At 46.9% G+C, this 22487-nt stretch overlaps 1 protein-coding gene across 1 annotated transcript in view; it reads right to left on the reverse strand.

Moving 5' to 3' along the window:
* GATB (glutamyl-tRNA amidotransferase subunit B) overlaps positions 1 to 22487 on the reverse strand; it is a 98308-nt gene that overhangs the window by 25882 nt on the left and 49939 nt on the right. The window contains exons 7-10 of the mRNA XM_080796618.1: positions 21598 to 21682; positions 20859 to 20903; positions 18342 to 18531; positions 6010 to 6143 (exon numbers count right to left, since the gene is read on the reverse strand). Coding sequence (XP_080652744.1) covers positions 6010 to 6143; positions 18342 to 18531; positions 20859 to 20903; positions 21598 to 21682 — 454 coding nt within the window. The remainder of the gene's footprint in view (positions 1 to 6009; positions 6144 to 18341; positions 18532 to 20858; positions 20904 to 21597; positions 21683 to 22487) is intronic.

Consider the following 22487-nt stretch of genomic DNA (forward strand, 5'->3'; position numbering starts at 1 on the left):
AACATAACTAAAAATACTTTGCCTTTCATCTGATGACCTTAATTCATTAGTTAGGTCATAAAGGTACACTATGAAGTATTCCCATTGACCTAACAGCATTGACAACTTCTCACTCACCTTTCTGTACCCACAAATGCTTGACACATTAGTCACTACTGACAGTCAGTAGTATTTGTGTCACAGCACTCTTCCCACCAACAGGGAGAGCTATCCGGTATACTGCATACATTAATTCCAGATATGCCGGGGCTAACCTTCAGTGAGACAATGACAAAGATCAGTACCTGTCAGGCTGACTGCAGAAGACCCCACTCATCAGTTAAATAAATAAACCATCAGATCTGCAACATAATGGCAGCAGAAGCACAAGCTACTGATCTGCCGCTGTCAGATAATGCTAGTTTCTGGACAGTGCATGTGTCTCCACTAAAGAAGAATCTGACATCAAGAGGCTTAAGCTTTGTGTGCCAGCCTCCAATCCCCTGAGGCCTGCGTACGTACAGAGGGATCTATCCCATCTGCCAGCTTCCTCCAGTCCCCTAGAGCTCTTTCAGATCATGACTCCATCCCCAGCTTGGATTCTGGGAGTATGCTCTGCCACCTCTACACCCACACCCCCCAGTCCCCTCCCCGCATCTGAGAAATGTGCGCTCTTCTCAATCCCCACACTCGTTTCAGGCCCAAAGGCTACCTTCTCTGCTTCTGTTGCAATGGGACACAGGAAGCCCCCGCAGGAAGACAGAGGAACCTGGACACCCAGGTGGCTCTTGCGGCTCAGTAATCCTTGTGTTCATCTCGATGGTTTCCCTGCACCCCTAGTGGGTGCCCCAACCCAAGCACCTGTTCCAGACAGTCTCCATCCCGTTTCCCTTCTTGGCACATGCCCTTACCTCTCACTTCATAAGGTTATCAGTTGAAGCAAGACCCAGGATTTTCTGTCGTGCCCTCTTCCTGCTGGTTCCATCAAACAAATCCCTTGACTCATGCTTTTAATCCCATTACTTTCCACTCTTACAGATCCTACTTGCATGTCTGTTTGCTCTCTCCTGGGGCTTTAATCATGCACCTTCACAAATGCTCAGATCCTCCTGATTTTGAAAATGTCTTCAAGTGATCTTGGGAGTCATTTGCTTCTGCCTGGATTCTAACCTTACCTTTACCAATAAACATCCGGCATTAGTGGCTACTGTCTACCCTTGTGAGCACAGCCATGTGGATACTAATCCTAGCCCTTTACGGAAGCTCTTCTCTTAAAAAAAAATCACATCCCGGGCGCCTGGGTGGCTCAGTGGGTTAAGCCGCTCCCTTGGGCTCAGGTCATGATCCCAGGGTCCTGGGATGAAGCCCCGCATCGGGCTCTCTGCTCAGCAGAAAGCCTGCTTCCCCCTCTCTCTCTCTGCCTGCCTCTCTGCCTACTTGTGATCTCTGTCAAATAAATAAAATCTTTGGAAAAAAAAAATCACATCCCCTTTACTTGTTGCCAAGCATAACCGCTTTCCTGCATTCTGCTGTGCCCCAATTCTGGGCTACATTTAAAGCCCCTTGTGAACACCCCTTCTTCTTGGACCTCTGCATTCTCCTTCTTTTCCTTGACTGTCCCTAGCGCACTTCTGGCCCTTGTCCATATGATTTTCTGCCTCCACCTCATGCTGGCAGATGAGGGAAGCCCAGCAGTTCCCAAGACTGCCTCTGCTTCTTCAGGGCCCAGTTCTCTGTACCACTGGGCTCAACGACCTCTCACCAAACATGTTCTAAGCTGGGGTCAGCAAACTTCTTCCAGGAAGTGCCGGAGGGCAAATATTTAAGGCTCCGTGGGCCACACACGGTCTCTGTCACATATTCGTTGTTTTGCTTTATGAGGTAATAGCCACTGTTCGCTCATGGGGCTGCCAGAACGATCTTGAATGGGCTCCAAACCTTGCAGCCCCACTCTTGGATGCTACTGCACATACCCCACCCCTGCCGGACTTCTCCTCCCTCACCTTCAGGCCCTCTTGGATCAAAGCCCACCCTGGGTTGCGAGTGCCTCAGGAACCGCCGCCCATGGCGGACCTGGAAGTTCAGGGCACTGGACTGGACTGGACAACTGGACGGTGGCACCTGCCTCATTTCACTGTGAAGCGCCCGCTCAGGGTATCTGTAATTGCCACGTTCTTAACTGAATCAAACCTGTCATTAATAGCAATTTAGAAGGAGTTAACAGAAAAACAACTTTCAAAGCACTATGCTCAAAATAATTAAAAAGCCGAGTTCAACAAGAGCTTTTCTGGTTGGAGCCTTCAAACACCAGTCTTCTGTCAGGTCTTTCAAGATGAATGCTAATTTGCAAAATCAGCTCTTGCCAGCTTGACCTCCAGAGTGTCCCCTGCCTGGTGCCATCAGACGACGACTGCTAGCGCCGCGGCGACTGCCGTTCTCAGCGCTGGAAATGTTCGCTCCAGCAGCTGCGGTTGTTCATTAATTACTGTTTGTTCCGAGGTGAGGCTGGGGGAGCCAACAACGTTCTTTGAACTGCGTAGGAAGAGAGCTGCTACAGCTCGCTTTTGGATCCTCAGCCCTTGTTCTACAGAAATGGCGTAGCAGAACTGTTGCTTAGCCCCCCGGTTCCCGCTTTTGGGACAACTCCATACAGGTTTATTCAGAAGTGGGTACCCTCTGGGTTTTTAAAACTCTAGTGCTTATGAATTGTTAGGGGAAATACCGGGGGCTCCAAGGTTATTCCACAAGCTGATTTACCAACCTCAGCACCGTCAGCAGCTACCACCGTGGTGGATACACAAAGCCCTAACCTCAGACGGACATATAAAGAGGCTGGTCTGAAAGTCAGGGGACTCGGTTACCTGTCTCAGCTGTTGAGCAGCCTGGGGTCTGTCACCTTATGGTAGGTCAGGGCCTCGACTTCCTCGTCTGCTAAAGGACAGTGCTGAACCAGAAGTTGTCTGAGGTCTCTGCCAGGAGAACAATTCAGTGACTCCAGGCCAACACAGTCCATCACAGCCAACACCACGGAACACCATACATTTAAAGATCAGATCTAGAGGGGCGCCTGGGTGGCTCAGTGGGTTAAAGCCTCTGCCTTCGGCTCAGGTCATGATCTCAGGGTCCTGGGATCGAGCCCCGCATCGGGCTCTCTGCTCAGCAGGGAGCCTGCTTCTTCCTCCCTCTGCCTGCCTCTCTGCCTACCTGTGATCTCTGTCAAATAAATAAATAACATCTTAAAAAAAAAAAGAAGAAGGTGGTCAGATCTAGAACTCTTCCAAAAGCTCAAACAGCATCCTGGAGCCTTCCTGGCTTCTTCTGACCAACAGGTGCTTCCCTCTTCTCTGCTCCCCCATACCATGTAGAGTTGTGGAACAGAAGCACAGCTTTCTGCCTCGGACTGAAAGGCTGCCGCACAAGTCTAGTCCTCCCCAGGAGGCAGCAGGCTCGAGGGAGGCAGCGGGCTCGAGGGCCAGGGTGGGGGCTTCCTCACTGAACCATGGGCTCTGCCCAGAGCGGCGCTCTGCCGCACGTGTCAGAGACATGGCTGACCTCCCACTGACTCCACATCCTCATATTCCAGGCCTGTGTCAGTCAGTCTGTCAGGCAGCTGTGTTTTCCTGCCATCTTCCGCTCTCTGCTTCTCCAGGCTGTGCTCCTCCGTGGTCTAAGAAGGTGCAGTGCATTGGCATTCCCACCCTTGGCTCTCCACAGGTGTCGTCCAGGCCTCTGCCTCACCAACTCCTACCCCTTCTTTAAGGCTTTGGTACAGTTGCTTCTCCTCCATAAACCCTTCTGGATGACTCCAGTCTTCACTGAATGGCTGCCATATTTTCAGTGTAAAGAGTGGAGTTTCTGAAGAGGGGCCAAACCCGAAAGGACAGGACCAGAAGACATAAAGGCAACAGGTGCCAAAGGAATTCAGGAGGCTGAGGGTGGCCCTCGTTTTTGTACTGAACACACCAACCCGGCAAAGAGAAGGAAACGAATGCAGGGGGCCCACTCTGTGCCAGGCACTGTGCATTCTCCTCTCAAAACCCCTTGCAGGCAGGTACTGCTGCCATTTTCGTTCATAGTGAAGCAGTGGAGCATCACAGAGAGGAACTCATCCAAGGTCATTGCTGGCAAGGAGTCAAGTAAGGAAGTGCACTGATCCCACATGGCCGCATTACGCCATACATATATACATCGCAAGCAAGAGGCTGAACATGGAGTTGGCACTGTACAGCGAGACCCTCCTTGAGCAAACACATTTTTGGAATCATGTATCTGTGTAGGTTCGTCCCCCTCCTCCACTCTCCATGGCTGTGGAATGCTGCTGAGACAATGGCATGCCTGCCGACAGGGGGCACCACCTTCCCTTGCTGGGGCCCAGCCACCTGCCTGGGGGTCCTAATGAACATTCTCTCTCTCCCTCCCCATACTACAATCTGCCGCTCGCTCTTTCCTTCTTAAAACTCGCCCTTCCTTTGGCTTTTGTGACGTTCCGTCCTAGTTTTTCTCTTCTCTGCCATTTCTTCTCAGCTGCCGCCTCCTCTGCCCACGCTTTTCACTTAGGAGTCTAGAGCATCTCCGGCTCCTTCCTCAGCCGTCCTATCAGGCCATACCTTCCCTGATTCTCTTCTGTTTCAACAACTTTAGGTACCATCTATAGGTCACTAAGTCCACATTCTGCCTATAATGGGCTACTTGCATTCCCAGAAGTAGGATGCGCCTGGACTCACGAGATTTTTACATGGGCTGTTCCCTATACTGGAACCCTTTTCCCTCCTAGATTTTGCCTGACTAACCTTACTCTTTCTTCCTTCAGGCCTTAGCTTGGCTGTTACCAACCCCTTCTCTACAGCACCTAGCTCACTGCTTTGTCATCACCGGCTTCTGGACTGTCAGCTCTGAGAGGAGGGACTACATCTGTTGTGCTGACTGGTCTTCCCCACGTTTAGCACAAAGTCTAAATAAACATGTGCTGAATAATGAACAAATGAGAACTCTAGGATTTCTACCTCCGAGATCTCTCTCGTCAGCAGTAGATCATAAATCTGACTGCCTCCTGGTTATCCCCATGAGGGGAATGTCTGTCCTGCCGGCAGCCCAACTCAGCATGTCCAAAATGGAACCTGGCATCGTGCCCCGCCCCTTCCCTCTGAACTCATTCCTCCTCCTCTACCTCTCGCTAGGCTCAAAAACGCTGCCCTCCATTTCACTCCACTGCCCAAGTTAAGAACTGGAAGTTGTGCAACATGAGATAATTGTTCTCCATCTACCTGTGCTCAGGCCCATGGCATTTCTCACAGGCACTCCAGCAACTGGCTCCCTTGCTTCTGGTCTTCTGGTTCTTCCAACCTACTCCCTCAAGGTGAAACTGGAATGAGCTTGAGATCGAAGGCTTTGAGAGGTGCTAACAAAAGTGTCTGCATGGTGGCCTCTGGTGGTCTCTGTGGCTTCTTCCCAAGCCTTCCTGCTTGGCCCTTTGACATCCGGAGTTTCTGGGTTTCCTGAGCCCATAACACCTGCTAACCTCTAAGTTTCCAATGGCCACTCTGTTGCCTGGAATGCCCTCCCCGCTCCCATCAGCTGGCAACTCCTGCTAGGTCTGCAGGGCCTAGCTCCAGCATCCGCTTCTGAGGGAAACCTTGTTCACCTTCCGGCCTCAGGTCAGGCCCCCTCTGTGTTCACGCAGGGCACCCCTCAAGCCTCCGGCCCAACAGGATCACACTGAGGTGACTGCCTGTTTTCTTACAGGCCCATATCTCCCACCAGCTTGTAAATTCCTTGTCTTACTCATCTTCAGGCCTGCAGCCCCAGCACAGTACAAAGGACAGCACAGAGAAAGACCTGAACAAATGGACGAAATTTCAGACGTGAGGGAGGACAGCTTTAGAATATGGAATTCACAGGGGGGCGTGTGTGTCTTGTCAGGAGATCCTGAGGGGGAAGAGGGAGAACAAAACACTGGCCTTGTCCTACTTCAACTGCTTCTGGACACAGAGTTCATCATAAAGGAAAAAAGAATCTCCAGACCCCACTCACCTCTCATTGACAGCAAGGTTCTGTTGCTTTAAAAAACCCAGAAAAATGTTGAGGACCCAACTAGTTACTTTTTTTGGCTCTGCCCTAGTTTCTTTTATCACATTTTGGAAGAACTCCAGTAGGCCAACTTCATTCTGTAAAGAAAGAAAGAAAAAAAACCCATATATATATATATATATATATATATATATATGAAGTCTCCCCAAAAATGAAAGATCAGCATTCTGAAGTCAAATCTGAAACTGTCACCCTCTGCCTCCTCTGACACATCTACCTGTACTTTCCTGAACACGGAAATGTCACCAGAAAATTGTGATCACTTTCAGTAAACAGCAAGTATCTGACTTCTACCACTGTCACTGTGCATTCTTTTTTTTAGCATTTTCTCACAGGAATGAACATATGTCAGAGAGCCTGGCTTGGTGAACCAGAGTACTATGAAATCCATTCTCCCCCAAACTCATCTGCCCTCTCCCTGTCAGTCTTGCGTACCCTACAACCTTAACCCTTGAGCTGCATCCTTTATCCTCGGGCCCATGGTGTTTGGGCAGAGTTTCCTGTCCTTTCTCTTTCCAGGTCTATTCTCTGCTGGAAGTCCCAAGTGACTGTGAGAATAAAGAGGCAGAAAAAGAAGCAAATCAAGGAGGAACAGATGGAATATTCTACCTCTGAAAAATCAAAAGTGGATCGTAACTGTATTTATCTTCACGTCGCCCCAAGAAGTGACAGAAATGGGTTTCAAATGTTTTCAAAATGAGTAAGAACCCAGGGATCCACTCAGACCACGGGACTGATGGAGGCAGCAGTGGCTTCTGGGCCTTCCAAGCCAAACTAGACACGGCTTAACCCTGTCTCTCCTCTTGCTCCGTGAAAACAATCATCAAGGGGACTCAAGGAAGACTCTAGTACGTCTCCCCCTCTCGATGGTCAGCTCTCTGAGTCAGGGGCCATTCTGTCCGTTCACTGTGTAACTAGAGCGAAAGTGCTGGGTGACGGCAACTACTTGGTGAGTATCTGTGGACAAAATCCACGCCTGCCATCACCATGTGCGTTTCTAAAATATCACAAGTGAATGCTCCTTCTTTATCATGCCTTGTTCACCTTTAAATATTAGAATTGCCCCAGTGAGGCATTAGCGTCACCCCAAAGCACTCAACAAGTGCCTTAGCTATAATGGCAAACTGCCAGCTCAGATCAGTTTGGCAGAACCAAAAAATCTGGCTAAGTCCAACCTTTGTTTTCCAATAAGAAAAATAAAAACACGTGCTCCTCACATACAGGAAGGCAAAGCTTCCAAATGGCAGAGGGAACACATTTTTAGTAGATTTGCCTTACCTGCTGCCATTCAAATCAAACCACACTTTCCTTGACATTGTCTTTGAAACTTTATACTGTGGGTGAGGTTCTCACCTTTGCCCCTTTCGGAAAACCTTCATTAAGGGAAAGAACTTTCTGGAAAAATAAGATAATGGGAAGAAGTAAGACGTGCAAACAAAAGTGCTCTGAAAGTTTAGCTGTTGTAGATGCCATAAAATATACACGGGCATACAACTTGTGCTAAAGTAGAAATTTCATAATAAGAAAAAATCTACATGCCCTTTGTAACAGATAAATTCTCTGGTGACAAGCCTACTGAATAAACCCACAATCATCTCTTGAATCTCTTTTCAAGCCAACGTTACTATTCTGCTCATGCTAAACCAGGGCAAAGGCTGCCTCAGCAGCCAAAGCTTGACTGCAGATAAAGGCAAATGCAGGCAGAATGAAGAGGAAGTTCTGCTTAACTTACGGAAAACTATTCAAACTTCCACAACAGTACAGCAAACCGCTGGGGAAGTAGAAAACCGCTCTCCGGCCCAAATCAGACAGGCAGAATTCTCTTTGTTCTAACCCAGACAGGCTGGCCTGCTGGTGAAAAGAGCTGTCAGAAGGAGAACTCTTTGCTTTGTCAAGGAAAGGTTTTCTAAATCCACCTAGAAATATTGCAGTCGAATTCCCAGGCTTGGCTGAGTTGCTGGGACGTGATGAATATCTATTCTTCTACCCTTGGGTGGTTTTTTATTGGATGGATAACATAGCAAGTCAGAGTTCTGTTTGTCTTTTTGTGTCAGTGCTGTGAGGAAGCGTCCCTGAGCTGGAACCATACTTCACTGGCCAGGGGGGAAGGGGAGGGGGCTCAGAACACAATGGCAAGTGGACGTGAAAACCCGTAGCTGTCATGGGGTGAGCGACCAGCAGCGGGGCTGACAGAGGCCGAGCTGCTGCTGCCCAGAGAATGATGGGTCAATGCCAAGTCGCACACAGGCTGCCTGCTCTGGCTCTTTAAATCAGAAGTCCGCCTTTCAAGAAAAAAAAACTCCAGCATTCTACATATGGCTTCCTTAGTTTTTCTGTGAGATCGGCAACTGCTGGTAAGCTCAGCACAAATCTCAGAAGTCCCTGTTGGACATGACAGTGCGGCCAGCTGGTTTTCTCAGGAGAATAGTGAGCTGGTGATTCCCTGACCTGAAAGCCGTAGGAAGAGCCACGCAGAAAGGCCACGCATTAGGGAGCCCCTAACTTCCTTCTCAAAGGCGACATGCAAGTGTCTGACTCAGCACTGACCTCTCCTGCGTCAGAAAGAGCGGACACCGCAGCTGCACAGCGTGTCATGTCTCCTGGCCAAACGTCACACTAATTGTTCCGTCAGCCACAGCTGACGCAGCAGGAACAACCAGGCCTGTCTTTAGCGTATCACCAGACAGCCTTTACTGCTCTGTGACCGGGAAGCATCCTTTTCACATTTTAATAAAATTTCCCCGCAGCATTCAATTACACCCAGAGTCAATGCCAGGTCAGCCTCCGAGATGCTCACAGGAACCCTCCACGGCTGATGGATCTGTCAGCCAGTCAAGGCAGGTATGAGGCAAGGTGCAGGATCACCCCACCTTCATGGTCTACCCTGGGAAAGAACCCGGATTCACCCTTGCCTTGGGCCCCGGAAACAATGTCTTTTTGCATGCTGTCTTTTCACAAAGGCTGTCGTACGTTCTGCCTTCGGAGATGACAAAACGTCAGAAGGCCATGCAGATGGAATAGGAGTGGGGCTGATTTCTCAACAACTATTCTGGTTCTAAGTCCCACACCCTTTGAACCTGATGGCAGGGCAGAAATTAGCTGGGCTATATTTAGAAGAACGAAACCTGATAGAGACAGCTGCCTAGTGGCAGACTCAAGAGAAGAGAAAACACACAAAGTACCAGTTGAGGAACAGCTGATTATGTGGCAGGTAGTGACCTGGCAGCTAAAGGAACCCCAGATTGGCAATCGGGGCTACTGAAAAAGCTTGCAGGAGTGTATCCAGAATGTGCTCCACACAGAGATAGTGGCCAGCCCTGTGGGGAGCTGCACACAGCTGCTGCTCCTGCAGATGGTATTAACAACAAGAATACGTTTTATTTTATTATTATTATTTTTCCAAGATTTTTTTTATTTATTCAAGGTAGAGAGTGAGAGCACAAGCCGGGAGACAGAGGGAGAGGGGGAAGCAGGCTCCCAACTGAGCAGGGAGCCTGATGCGGGGCTCGATCCTAGGACCCCGGGATCATGACATGAGCCGAAGGCAGACACTTAACCAACTGAGCCACCCATGTGCCCCACGAGAATACGTTTTAACAACAACAATAACAGGTGCTAGGCACTGTTCCAAGTGGTCTCTACATTAACTCATTTAAACTAACATTAACTCATGTGATTCTTTTCTTTTTAAAGATTTTATTTATTTGAGCGAGAGCTGTGGTGTGAGGGCCAGAGGGAGAAGCAGACTCCCTGCTGAGCAGAGCTTAACTCGCTGAGCCACCCAAGCGCCCCAACTCCTTTAATTCTTACTAAGAATACTCTGACACTGGCAGAACTCTCTCTTACAGATGAGGACACTGAGGTGTTAATTTGTCCGAGGTTACACAGCAAGAAAGCAGCAGAACTGGGATTTGAACCTCTGCGGTCTGTGTTCCTCATCTCCATGTTACACTGCCTCTGATGAAGAAAATTTCACGTTGCTGCCTTCCTGGGGGCGGAGACTGAGCCCCTAGCAGTGCCAGGCACAATGTGGAGTAACCAGCTCATCAAAAGAATGCCCTTTCCCACCACTTCCATTATTTTATTTGGTACCTGCCAGCTGTTCAAAGGTTCTTCACATATTAAAAATGTTGCAAAGGCCCTTAGCAATTAACTTAGAAATTAGGAGAAAATGGCAGGTTCTCTTTCTGCCTCTGCCAACATACACCTAGACCACCTGGCACTCTCCGCTGCGGCGGGGCACACACCTGCTCCAGATCAGGAAGGCAGACAGATACACACCCCCCGCCCCAGGCCACACGGAGCTTCTGGGGGACGGGATGGTGGCCAGAGTTCCCCGGGCCTCTCTTCTGTGTACCTTCCACGCCCTCTCCTCATGGAAGGTGAGTACGCCTCAAACAAGACCCTGCCCAATTCTGAAGCACCTTCAGACCTTCCAGAACTGGCACTACTGCTCACATGGTCTTGGTGTCAAGCAGATGGCACCTTACTGCATTCTAACTCTTCGGATCTGGGGACTTGACACACTGCATTACACCCAACTGGGCAGGTCGTCCCTGTGGAGGGAGCAGCCGGCTGTACAGCAGACCCTGCACCTGTGGACTGAACAACAGTGGCTTCAACCAGGCGAGGCGCCCATGTGTCAGTCTGTGGAGGTACAAACGGGAACTGCACCCAGCCGCCACGTGGCAGGGGCACTGGGGCAAGTGGCCACTGGGCATTTCTGCAAATGTAAGAGGGTCCAGTATCTGTCTATCAGTGGGGCCTCTGTTGTTCCCTCTTTATTCTTGTGGGGTTTGGTCACTGTTACAAAGTGAGAAAAACAATGTAGACCCATCGCCTTTGTGAAAATAACACAGAATGCTAGTGTTGGGGTGGAAATGGAAATTAGATAGGGAGGCCTGGGTGGCGGTTCTAAGGAAAGAAAGCAGAAGTCATGGCGAGATTAAGGATGGATGCATTCAGTGGTGCTGGCTTGGATCTATAGTGCGAAGGAGCTTTCCCTCTGCTTTTCATGGAAATAAGAAGTGGCTGTGGAAATCTTGCAGTGAGTGAGGGGGGAAGAAAGACTCATCCAGAGGGGTCTTCAGTGGGGAAGAAACTAAAGGAAGTTAATAGGTGGTGTAACAGAGCATAGGAGACATCACTCTCACTTGAATATGTCAGGAGGAAGCCAGAATCCTGAACCATTATGGCCACTTTCAAGAACATGGAGATCTGGAGAAGCTTGGAAATTGACCTAGAAACACCAAGGGTATATTCTCTAGTCTGTCTCATAAAATACACAACTAGGAAGGTCTATAGTCCTATTTTGGTCCTCACAGTTTCTACTCCTGGGTCATGCTCTCAGTGGGCCTGGAACCCCCTAAAATCTGAGCAAAACTCTGGTCCCAACAATTTCACTTGTACTTTGTTCCTAGCAAAGTCGGGAAGTACACACATCTGAGTTTAACTCAGGATACTGGTTCCACACAGAGAGGGTTCACACCTACATTGGCTTAGGCTCATGTGAAAATGAGCTTACATTCTCTAAGACACATGAGCTCTAAGAGGGATGGGAAGGAAACCAATCTGGCAATAAGACTCTTCTCTGGATAATCAGGTGATAAAAGTTGATGGCAGACAAGCATAATTAGAAAACTGTATCTTTGAGAATGGGCCACAAGTAGTATGCCGTCAAGAAATCAATTCTGATCATGATCGCATTTCAATGTGCCTAAAGCCACCACGGTCAGATGGGCCCAACACGGAGGGAACCCATGCTCGTCAACAGCAGCTTTCGGGGTGCAGCTTAAATACGGCAACAAAGCTTCAACGCAGTGCTTGCTCACTGGTGCCAAGATCTCACTGAAACCCGAAATAATGTGTTTTAATTGTCCCCAAAAGGGCTTCAGGATGGAGGAAGGAGAGAGTCCCCATGAATCCCCAAGGCTGGGCACTCAGGACTTCACTCCTCCCTGTACTTTTGCTCCAGGGGGCAGGTCCCAGAGGGGTCAAATGAATCTGAGCCCAGAGGATCCTCATCTCTGGAAGTTCTCTGTTACTTGCATCTGAAACAAACTGCTGGTTTTTCAGAAGTAAAGTTAGAAGATGCATCTTTTATTCAGTTTTATCGGAAAAAAATATCAGTTACGTTTCTAGTGCATAGACTATAAAAGCACCCGTAAGCTGGCAAGCACTGGGTACAATTTTATAAAACGAAGAATAAAATCAATTTCGAAAATTACACAGAACTGAAATATGGTGAGCGACGGCGCTGACCAAATGGATTTTCCTTCAGCAGGAGTTAGAAGGCCAGTGTTTGTTCCTCAGTACGTCTAAGCAGTCTAAAACCAGTCAATATAGTTTCAGACGCCTTTTAAACTATTAGCTTTAAAGTAGTATTACCTATGAGTACACAGATATTTATCATGGGAAATTATTTTACAGACCGTTCATCCAAACAGAAAACCACGCCATTTCAAGCGCACTAGAAGCTCAAAGCAAAACTCTTGGAAAACAATCCATTTAGTAATCAACCACGGTCATGATATTTTTTCTGCTTCTTGGTCCCTGGAGACACCTTCACCTTTTTCATGGTGTCAGAAACAAAGGATTATGGCTTCAAATGGGGAATAACCAGCTGGGGAAGCAGAAGTTGTTCAAATAAGACTACACATCTTGAAGCTGAATACAAAGACAGACAGACACATACGGCAGCACGGGTCACTAATCCGGGGGTCACAGTCACATTTTCCCAGTCTCACTGGGGCCATGCTGGATTTTTCTTAAAATTCTGCCCTCCGCAGCCTTCAATGTGTTAGTGGCTGTTTGGTGCCCGTGCTCTTCTCTCTTATTCTAGGGAGTCTGCTTGGCTGTCTTTAGATTTTCTTAAGATTCAGGGAAGATTCTGCTCTGTCACTCATCTTCGGGGTAAGGGAATCATTCCCTCCCCTCTTTCAGCAACAGAGGGTAACAGCACCAGCTGCCTTTGCAGGGCCCTCCCAGCTCCCAGGTGTCAGAGGTGGGAGCTAAAATCAAGACTGTACTGTCTCTTAGTCGGTGTTTCAACCCATTGCCCAGCAGGGCTACTTGGGAGAAGGAAAAGCAACGTGGCAAACATAAAGCTCTTCCACCTGAAAACAGCACAGGGCGCTGTGACAAGGACAGCAGTCCTTCAAGGAACACTGGATTGGGGATGCCTGGGTGGCTCAGTTGGTTAAGTGACTGCCTTCGGTTCAGATCATGATCCCAGAGTCCTGGGATCGAGTCCCACTTCGGGCTCCTTGCTCAGCAGGGAGCCTGCTTCTCCCTCTGCCTCTGTCTGCTATTCTGTCTGCCTGTGCTCGCTCTCTCTGACAAATAAATAAATACAATCTTAAAAAAAAAAAAAAAGAAACACTGGATTGGGAATGCTGTGCCATCCCTCCACTAAAATCTTGACAAGACGGACATCTTTCCATTTACTGAATTCATACACAGCGGGCCACCCTGTGAGCTTGTATCTGGTCCTTACCAAGTGCCTATCATGTGCTGGCCATGACATGACTCGACAGGCAAAATCATCCCACATACCACACAAACCCCACACATTCTGCCCTCTCATGGAGACCTTTTCAGTGATTCACTCAGAAGGAGCCAAGAACCTATGGCAGCAAGTTTAAGGAACAAAACAAAGTTACGGAGGACAGTTTACACCTTTTTTTGGTGACTTAAATTTTCTACTTGGAAAATGGACGCAATTTCTCCTTTTTAATTGGAGTTGACTGATTTTCACTAAATTTAGGAGAAAGCACTTTTTCTTTCTTTATAAGGCAGTTTGACATCTTAAAACCCAATTGGGGTGGTTAAAAGTTTTAAATGAACTAATGGTCTGGGACTGTTTTCATGAAGCATTAGCGGGACTGGGTAAAATATTAGTATTGGAGGCCTGGGTGGCTCAGTCACTTAAGCATCTGCCTTCAGCTTAGGTCATGATCCCGGGGTCATGGGACTGAGCCCTGCATCAGGCTCCCTGTTCAGTGGGAAGTTTGCTTCTCCCTCTCCCTCTGCCTGACTCATGCTCTCTCTCTCTCAAATAAACAGTTAAAAAAAAAAACAAAACCCAAAGTAAAATAACAAATAAAACCTCAACCAAAAAACAACCCCCCCCCACCAAAACAGTATTAACAAAAGTAAAGATTCTATTTTCTCTATCAAGTGATTCAAAACAGCAATGAACCTGAAACGTATTCCTGTTTGGCCCTGTGGCACATTCTATGTGCAGACAGGCAGAAGAGCTTAGAAATGTAAATAAAGCCTGGGCTCTGAAGTCAGTGCAGACCACTGAACGTGGCCTCCCACAGGCCTGCCTGTTACTTTATGTCCTGCACTCCACCATGGTTGATGTTTCCCCATCTGTAAAATGGGGAGAACAACAATATCTACCTCAAATGGTTGTTGTGAGGGTAAATTAAAAAGTGGCCCATGGATGGGGTGCCTGGGTGGCTCAGTGGGTTAAGCCTCTGCCTTTGGCTCAGGTCGTGATCTCAGGGTCCTGGGATCGAGCCCCGCATTGGGCTCTCTGCTCGGCGGGGAGCCTGCTTCCCTCTCTCTCTGCCTGCTGCTCTGCCTACTCTCTCTCTGTCAAATAAATAATAAATAAAATCTTTAAAAAAAAAAAAAGTGGCCCGTGGAATGTTTGGGTGGCTCAGTTGGTTAAGTGTCCGACACCTGATCTCAGTGCTGTGAGTTCAAGCTCCCCGCTGGATTCCATGTTAGAACTGGAGCCTACTTTAAAAAAAAAAAAAACGTGCCCCACCATAAACCACAGAACCTACTGTCAGCGAGCAGCCATGTTCTCGTATTGCTTAAGCAAATGACTACAATTTGTTTGCATTTTCCGAATTAGGTAAGGCAGAGTTTAGGAAGAGATATCCCCACAGATGTTGCCCTGGGATTATCTGCTAAGAAAAACGCACATGCGTATCATCTAGATCATTCTTGTGATCACTTCCGGAATATACTGACTCAGAGAAGGACTTGCTATGCTACTAGAACCTCTCGTTTTTCAGGATCCTAAAACCTGGATCTCAGCTTCTGCATTTCTATTCCTTAAGGCTTACAAATGAGGTCAGCAATCAAGGCAACGTGACACAAGAAAGAGAAGCAAGGTTAACGAAATAGGTTGAAGCTTCGGGTGGAGCTAGAAACTTTTTATGTGACCAGAGGGAAAAAACAGTAATACAGGTTTTCTGTCAGGAGGGAACTGTCAGGAGGATTTAAGAGAGAAAACCAGGATGTAGATTGGATTTAATGTCCTAACAAGACCAGTTCAGAAAACGAGAGCCGAGAGGCCAAGTGACTTGCATCTGGACACAGCACATGGGGTGGTTAGAGTGGAGGTCCCTGCGCTTCTCACTCAGAGTTCAATGAGCCAGCTGTCACCCCATGATCTGCTAGGGTCAGGAGGAGTTTATGGATCTGACCTTTAGAAACGAGGATGCTTTTATCAGAAATGCTGCTGCTTCTGGGACTTTCATGACTGTTGTCATAGTATCACTGGTCCGACCATTCATGAATAAATATTCACTGAGTTCCTACTAGGTGCCAGACATTACTGTAAGTGCTAAAATACTAGAATTCTGTAAACATGGAGCATAAATTACCAATACATAACATGGGGCTTACCGCATTATAAGATGACAAGGCAAATTACAGACTAGAGTTGAATTCCGCAGTTTTTAGTCTGTGTGGGTCAGGCACATGTGTGAGGGTTGGCATGCGCCTTAATGCCTCACGGAATCAGTAGTCCGAAGGCACAGAGCGTGGAGTCGAAGCTCTGCAAAGCACACCTCCACTGCTGTGATTTATTTAATGAATACTCCTGGGCACTCTTTAAATTGAAAGATGGTTCATTAGATTTGTGCATCTGCCCTTCTCAGCAATCTGTTGTGTTTCTGATGAAGGCAGGAAAAAACATGAACATATCATTTTTGGGTCTGAGTAGCTCAGCTTTCAATGATTACAAAGTCATAAAGAGCTCAGGATGCTCACTTTCAGGGAAGTAATTTCTCTGAATCATTCTCTTTCCATTGCTATTAAGGTCTCTTTACACTCGTCTTGGAAATTTCAAGGACTAGCCCTTTAAAAAACAAAAACAAAACCAAAACCAAAACTAATCACCTAACACACGATCTGCAAGCTATAAAAATAAGCACATTTTTAAGATATTAAAAGTCCCTTCAAAACTGGTTCAAAAATCACCTCCTTGTGGAAGTTTTCCCCTTTTGTTCCAATCAAGGTAATCACTACCTCCCTGGTTAGCTATGTCGTGTGTGTGTATGTGTGTGTGTGTGTATGTATACTCTTGGAAAACAAAGAAACACCTTTTTGAAGATCTTTGTCCCTGACTACCTGCCACACAGGAGATGCAAAACAAAAGTTGTGTACTGAACAGATGAAAGACAGGTTCCCCTCAGCAGGACCTTAAACTCTGACCCACTCCCTGGGCAACCTCAGCAAACATTTATTCAAGGTCTCCTGTGAAGGACACAAGTGTGGAGCCTGGGACCCAAATATGAACACGAAAATGTCCCTGCCCTCAGAGGACTGACTCTCCCCGAGGAGCCCTCTACCATCATGTGCTCGTCAGGGGCCAAGCCTGACAGTGCTAGAGAGATGCTCTCTGAAGGGAGCCTATGTTTGCAGATAATGCCATGGAGAGAAATAACCATATTCCTGAGAGGAGTTTCTGAAAGGTCTTTTCACCAAGAAACCTGGGTTTTCTACCTTTTCTACAGATGCTACCTCCAAGGGCTGCCTCCGTTCACCTGGTAGAAGGCCAAACGAAGACAGATAACTGACATCTTGGAGACTCTGTCCCAGCCCTCCCATCCCCTGTGGGATCTGGCAGTTATAAAATGCAAGGCAGGAATTTAGCATTTAGAATTTAGTACGGAATTGATTTCCAGTGGGCTGGAAATTCATCACACAGCAGGGAAGATAGATAGGACTAAACCTCAGGTGGGTTAAATCAACCCAGGGAAAATGAGTGGTAAGAGGCCTCAGGTTAAAAGGTGTTCTGTCTGAGATGCAAACTGACTCTCATAGTTGAAGACCTGGTGTTAAGCACTGCTGGTGTGCCAGGCTGTGCTGAGGAACAGTGAGTGAGAAGGGGACACAGACTTGGCCTGCAGGGGGCTGAACAAGTCACAATAAGAAGTGATTAAAATCCAGCCATGGGACCACCACAGAGTTATAACTAAGCTATGACAGCAGCCGGCGGGAGGCAGTGGGCAGTGGTCACCCCTGCCCGAAGTATGGAAACCTATCTGAGAGGCCTGCCCAATCATCCCTGGGAGGGAAAAAGGAGTGTTCACGTGAGACTCCCTGGAGAGTTTTTGCCTTAGCTGATTTGTAAAGAGAGAACCTTCCATTCAACAAACATTCACTTGCCTACCTTGTACCAGAAGCGGCAGGGCTGCTTTCACTGAAGTATAGAAATATGTACGTTCTAACATCCCTAGATAGTTACTCTTGGTCAATTAAAATGTAAAAACCCACATTCTGCGCAGACTCTGCTGCTCCAGAAGGTAAGTGTGGCAGATACCCTGTCCCTGAAGCACGCAGTGGCAAAACTTCCTACCTCTTCCCCAACAGACAAGCCGAAGACAACTGTGACAAAACCCTACCCTCAGTGACGTGGCATCACTTTAATGTTGCCATGACAAAGAAAACGGCAAAGCCCCGAGCAGCTCTGAAAAGAGTGGAAAATCCCTAAGCAGGTCTCAGTGGTGTCAGACTCGCTAACGGCCCCTTAAGATGCATCCTTGAGCCTCAAAGGACCAACACTTTGAGTCAGAGTTTTTAACATTTCATGCGGAATAAACGTTTTTCTTCTACCACTGGAGAAACAGCTGGCTGGTTTTTGAGGACCGAACTTCCTGCCAGACCCTGTCATGGTTCAATACTGCTAGACATTCAGAAACCCTATACATCGATTTTCTTTTGTCCTGCAGACACATGGGAAAACATTCATCCACAACATTTGGACTGTCTTCAAGAAGCCTCCACGGCTGCTGTGAGCAGCTGTTCATTTCTGCACAGAAGACATGACTGACATGAGATTCTGCTTCATCTTCTGGTTTTATGAGGAGTACTCACCATCAAGGAAAATGAGCAAAGGGTATCGTGCCTTGTTCTTAGAAGCATCTATTGTACAACTGAAGCAACCTGCCTGCTCTCCTCAGAGCTCACCGTAGAGCATTACCCAAACGGCTGAGCTGGGTTTATCAGAGCCTCTGATCAATACCTACCAGTAAGGCGAAGCTGTGTTCTGGCAGCATGCCATACTGTTGAATGAGCTTCTCCCGGGTCTCACTGGGGAGCTCAGGGAGCCGCTCCCGAATCCAGTCAATGTTGATCACTTGTTGTGGGTCCGCGCCGGGAGGCAGAGACGCGGTGTCATAGAGCAGCAAGGGAGGCAGGTTGGGTTCAGGCATAAACCTAGGCAGGGAGAGGAAATGGGGTCTGACTCGGAAGTATCTGGTTTAATAAGAATTAAAAAAACCTTATCATCAATACGAAAGTTTCATGTTTACATGTCATATTACAATTCCAAATATTTTCTGGGGCACCCAGGTGGCTCAGTCGGTTAAGCATCTGACTTCACCTCCGGTCATGATCTCAGGGTCCTGGGGTCGAGCCCCATGTTGAGCTCCCTGCTCAACAGAGTCTGCTTGTCCCTCTTCCTCTGCCCCTCCCCCAGCTCATGCTTGCTCGCTCTGTCAAATAAATAAATAAAATAAAACAAAAATCCAAATATTTCCTAATGTCCTATAATACCAATTCTGTTTTCCAGGAACGAGTCTTTGTACAAGTGTAGACTTATAGGGCAAGACCACCAGACCTGCCCCTCTCCAAGCTTACAAATTATGATGAGTGAAAAAGGCACAACACAGTGCTGATGCTACGCTGTGATGTATAATTGTATATACTCACACACACCAAAAAGTTTATACTCACAAAGACAAAGGCTGGGAAAAACAGGACCAAATGAGAACAATTTACTTATTAGGGAGAAAAATGACTTTTCCTCATCCTATAATTCTATTTTTAGCAGTATTTGTGAAACAAATGAGAAGTCAAAGAAAAAGAAAACTGTCTTTCTTGAGAAGTGGAAGAAATAGAGAAGTAGAAGAAATAGCCTAAAAAAAAATGTAGAAGTGGGGAGGGAAAGATGAGTAAGTGGGGAACAGGTGCTTTTGGGGACAGTGATATTATTCCCTATGACCCTATAATGTTAGACCTATGTCATTATACATTTGGTCAGAACCCACAGCACGTACAACATAAAGAGGGAACCCTATATGTGCTATGGTGAGTGCTGTGAAGTGTGTAAACCTGGTGATTCACAGACCTGTACCCCTGGGGCTAATAATACATTATATGTTAATAAAAAAAATTTAAAAAAAATTAAAAAGAGGGAACCGTAATGTAAACTGTGGACTTCGGTTAATAATAAAGTCTTCATTTGTAACAAATGTACCACACTCCTTGTGGCATGCCTGTGGAATGTGTGCTCAGTCAGAGTTTTCAGCATTTCTTGGGTAATGAATGTGAATCACATGGCAGTGCAGGACGTTATCAGGGTAACCATGCTGGTGAGGCACGGTATATGGTATACGCCAGGGAGTACACGGGAACTCTCTGCAGCACCACAGCACATGACATCTTTCCCTCTGCTCCATTCCAGCATCTAACATTTTCTGTCCACCTGTGCCTGTCAAAGGGCTTATGCACAAGCAGGATAACGCAGAACAAACGGGGTGCCAGGGTGACAGGTCAGATGTGCATGCAACCCATCACCTCCATGCCAAATCTGTTCTGTGAATCAGTCTGACGTCTGAGGGCAGGAGGAAGTCAAATGCAGGGTTCCTGAAGTCTGCCTATTAATCTGAGGGCTTGAGCCAAAGCCACTGGCTACCCTAACAGTTAACTCCATGCTGAGTGAGAAAGCAGCATAAACAGAGGACGGGGGCAACACTGGAGAACAAAGAAGTTCTTGGGAAGAACAGATTGAACCCAGAAGCTCCCAGTGATGAAAACAATCTTGACTTAGACACACATGAGACGGGCCCTTCAGGGGAGAGCCACACTAAGGGTTTAGGAGCTTCTCTCCCACATCCCAGTGCTACATCGGGTCCCCACGGACAGCAAGAGTTGAGCTTTGCACAGGAACCAATGACTTTGTTGCTTACAACTTCAATCTTTGCAATCTGCAAAACTCAATGGGGAAAACATACCAGAGGTTCCAATTACCTTAAGCCTATTATTACTGGCTTTATTTCTGGATCTCATATTAAGTCCAACTTGTTTAATTTTAATCAATTAAATAGGATCACCTGAGTTGTGAAGGGAAAAGCCATTAACATATGCATCTCTTTTCCCCTTTCTTCTCAAGGATCTTCAGTGTGTTACTGAATCTGTAACTGAATGTAAGAATAAGAACATCCTTGGCCCCATCCTCAACTGCTACCCTCTCAGCTCAATTATAAGAACTCTCACACAGGGGTGAGTCCACAGTGCCTTCCAATAGCCGAATGCCATCAAAGAAGGTACTCGGAGGCTACCAGACCAAGAAAACATTCTTTCTTTCAGTATATATATAAAATAGGAAGTCTAGGCTTGCAACATACAAACCATCATGCGACAATATAACCAGAAAGTGGTGCCTAAAAACCATCCAGGTCCTTATGTTACTCTGCAAGTAGATTTGAAACTTGCCCTGAACCCCGAACACATGATGGCATTTTGACAAGAGGAATACCCACCTGTAGTCTTGTTTTCCTTCTTTGTCTCTCATTGGCACGGTGCACCTATGATAGTTAAATAGGAAAACGTTAAACCAACATGGAATGCAGCAGGCCCAGCATATGTGCAAAGGGGAGTTTTCCCTACTAAACAGGGACACAAGCAAATTCAGGCCCTTTGACCTCCTGGGAAAGACACTTAAATGGCTACATGAGAAAATATTAATGAAAGAGAAATACGTAGAATAATTTTTTTTAAAAAAGAGAAGAAATTGTTCAGTGTTCCCAGCTTCTAACTGGCTCAAACTCTAAGTCTTCCGAGCTTCTGTCAGTCTTCTCTTAAAAGCACAAAATCCTCAAAATTCAGTCAGTACTTTACAGTCAAACTTACCAAGACAACATAAAAGGGTACCTCCGTAACCACCCCTACACTTTCTTTACTGCTAGCTTGAATCAGTAGAGCTTAAAACCGATAGAATTTAAGGAAGTGAAAATTCCTGCCACAAAATGGATAAGCTGGAAGCAACTGAAGGGCCAGACTCAGCACTTATGTCCAAGTCTGGTTCAGTTTCAACCTCTTACCAGTCCTCCAGGGTATTATATTCCTGTACTGTACAGTGTTTCCCTAACTCTACTAGTGAGGAAAGCATGAGCGCAGACAGGGTAAGCACCTTGTTCAAGGTCACGGGGCTGGTCTGTGGGGAGCCCGGGCTGGAGTCCCACCCAGCTGTGTGTAAGATGTTTGCCAATGCAAACTCACCCCAGCTTGTGGTCAAACGAGCGTGTTTCATTCAGAATTTCACGTCCATTCTCAAGTTCGTGGATTTGTCTCTCAATTTCAGAGTCTAAGAAAAACACAATAATTTACATATTCACATATTTTCATCCAATCAAGCAATAATCCGAAATCTGTCTCAATCTTTAAGTCAAAAATAATCAAGAGAGTTGCTTATAATAATTCTTCCCTTATATGCTATATTCTCTTCTCATTGCAGTCATAGGACGATGGTAGTGGAAGGGGTCTTTTAGGAAGCTCTGCTCCCTCACTTTCGGAGAAAGTTCAGGGTCTCAGTGACCCAGTCCAGTTTACACTCTTGGCAGAAGAAGGGCTAGGACCAGTATCTAGGCCAACGAAACTCCAGATCCAGGATGGCTGCCTATTAAGGGTTCTTATCCAGTGATCCAAGGATAAACCTCATGGGGTTCTGGTACCTCCTTAAATTAGATACAGAATGTGGGTGTGTGTACATTTTGTGGAGAGAGTCCAGAATTTTCATAGGGATCCATGACCCCAAATGACTAAGGGCCACAGCTCTATGCCATGCCCCCTCACCACCAAATAAGGCAGACTGTGATAATCAAAACAGCCATAACTTGTTAAGCTTCTTTCTGAAAGCAGCTTTAGCCTCCCCCTTAACTCTCCATCCCAGCACGTACTACCTTCCCTCATACAAATCCAAACTCTTATCTGAGCTGAGTAGCAGCAGCAGAACTAAAATGGGTCAGTTTTCACTCCCTGTCTCCCCAACTCCAATGCTTTGACTGAAATCAGATGATGACTACTAGGCACGATGTAGGGAGAAAAACGGGATGGAAAAATCACGGACTTGGAGAATTAGGCCATCACGGTAAACCTGCGGTTCTTCCTGT

Source organism: Martes martes (genome assembly GCF_963455335.1).
Source record: "Martes martes genome assembly, chromosome: 2".
In the NCBI taxonomy this organism is placed as follows: domain Eukaryota; kingdom Metazoa; phylum Chordata; class Mammalia; order Carnivora; family Mustelidae; genus Martes; species Martes martes.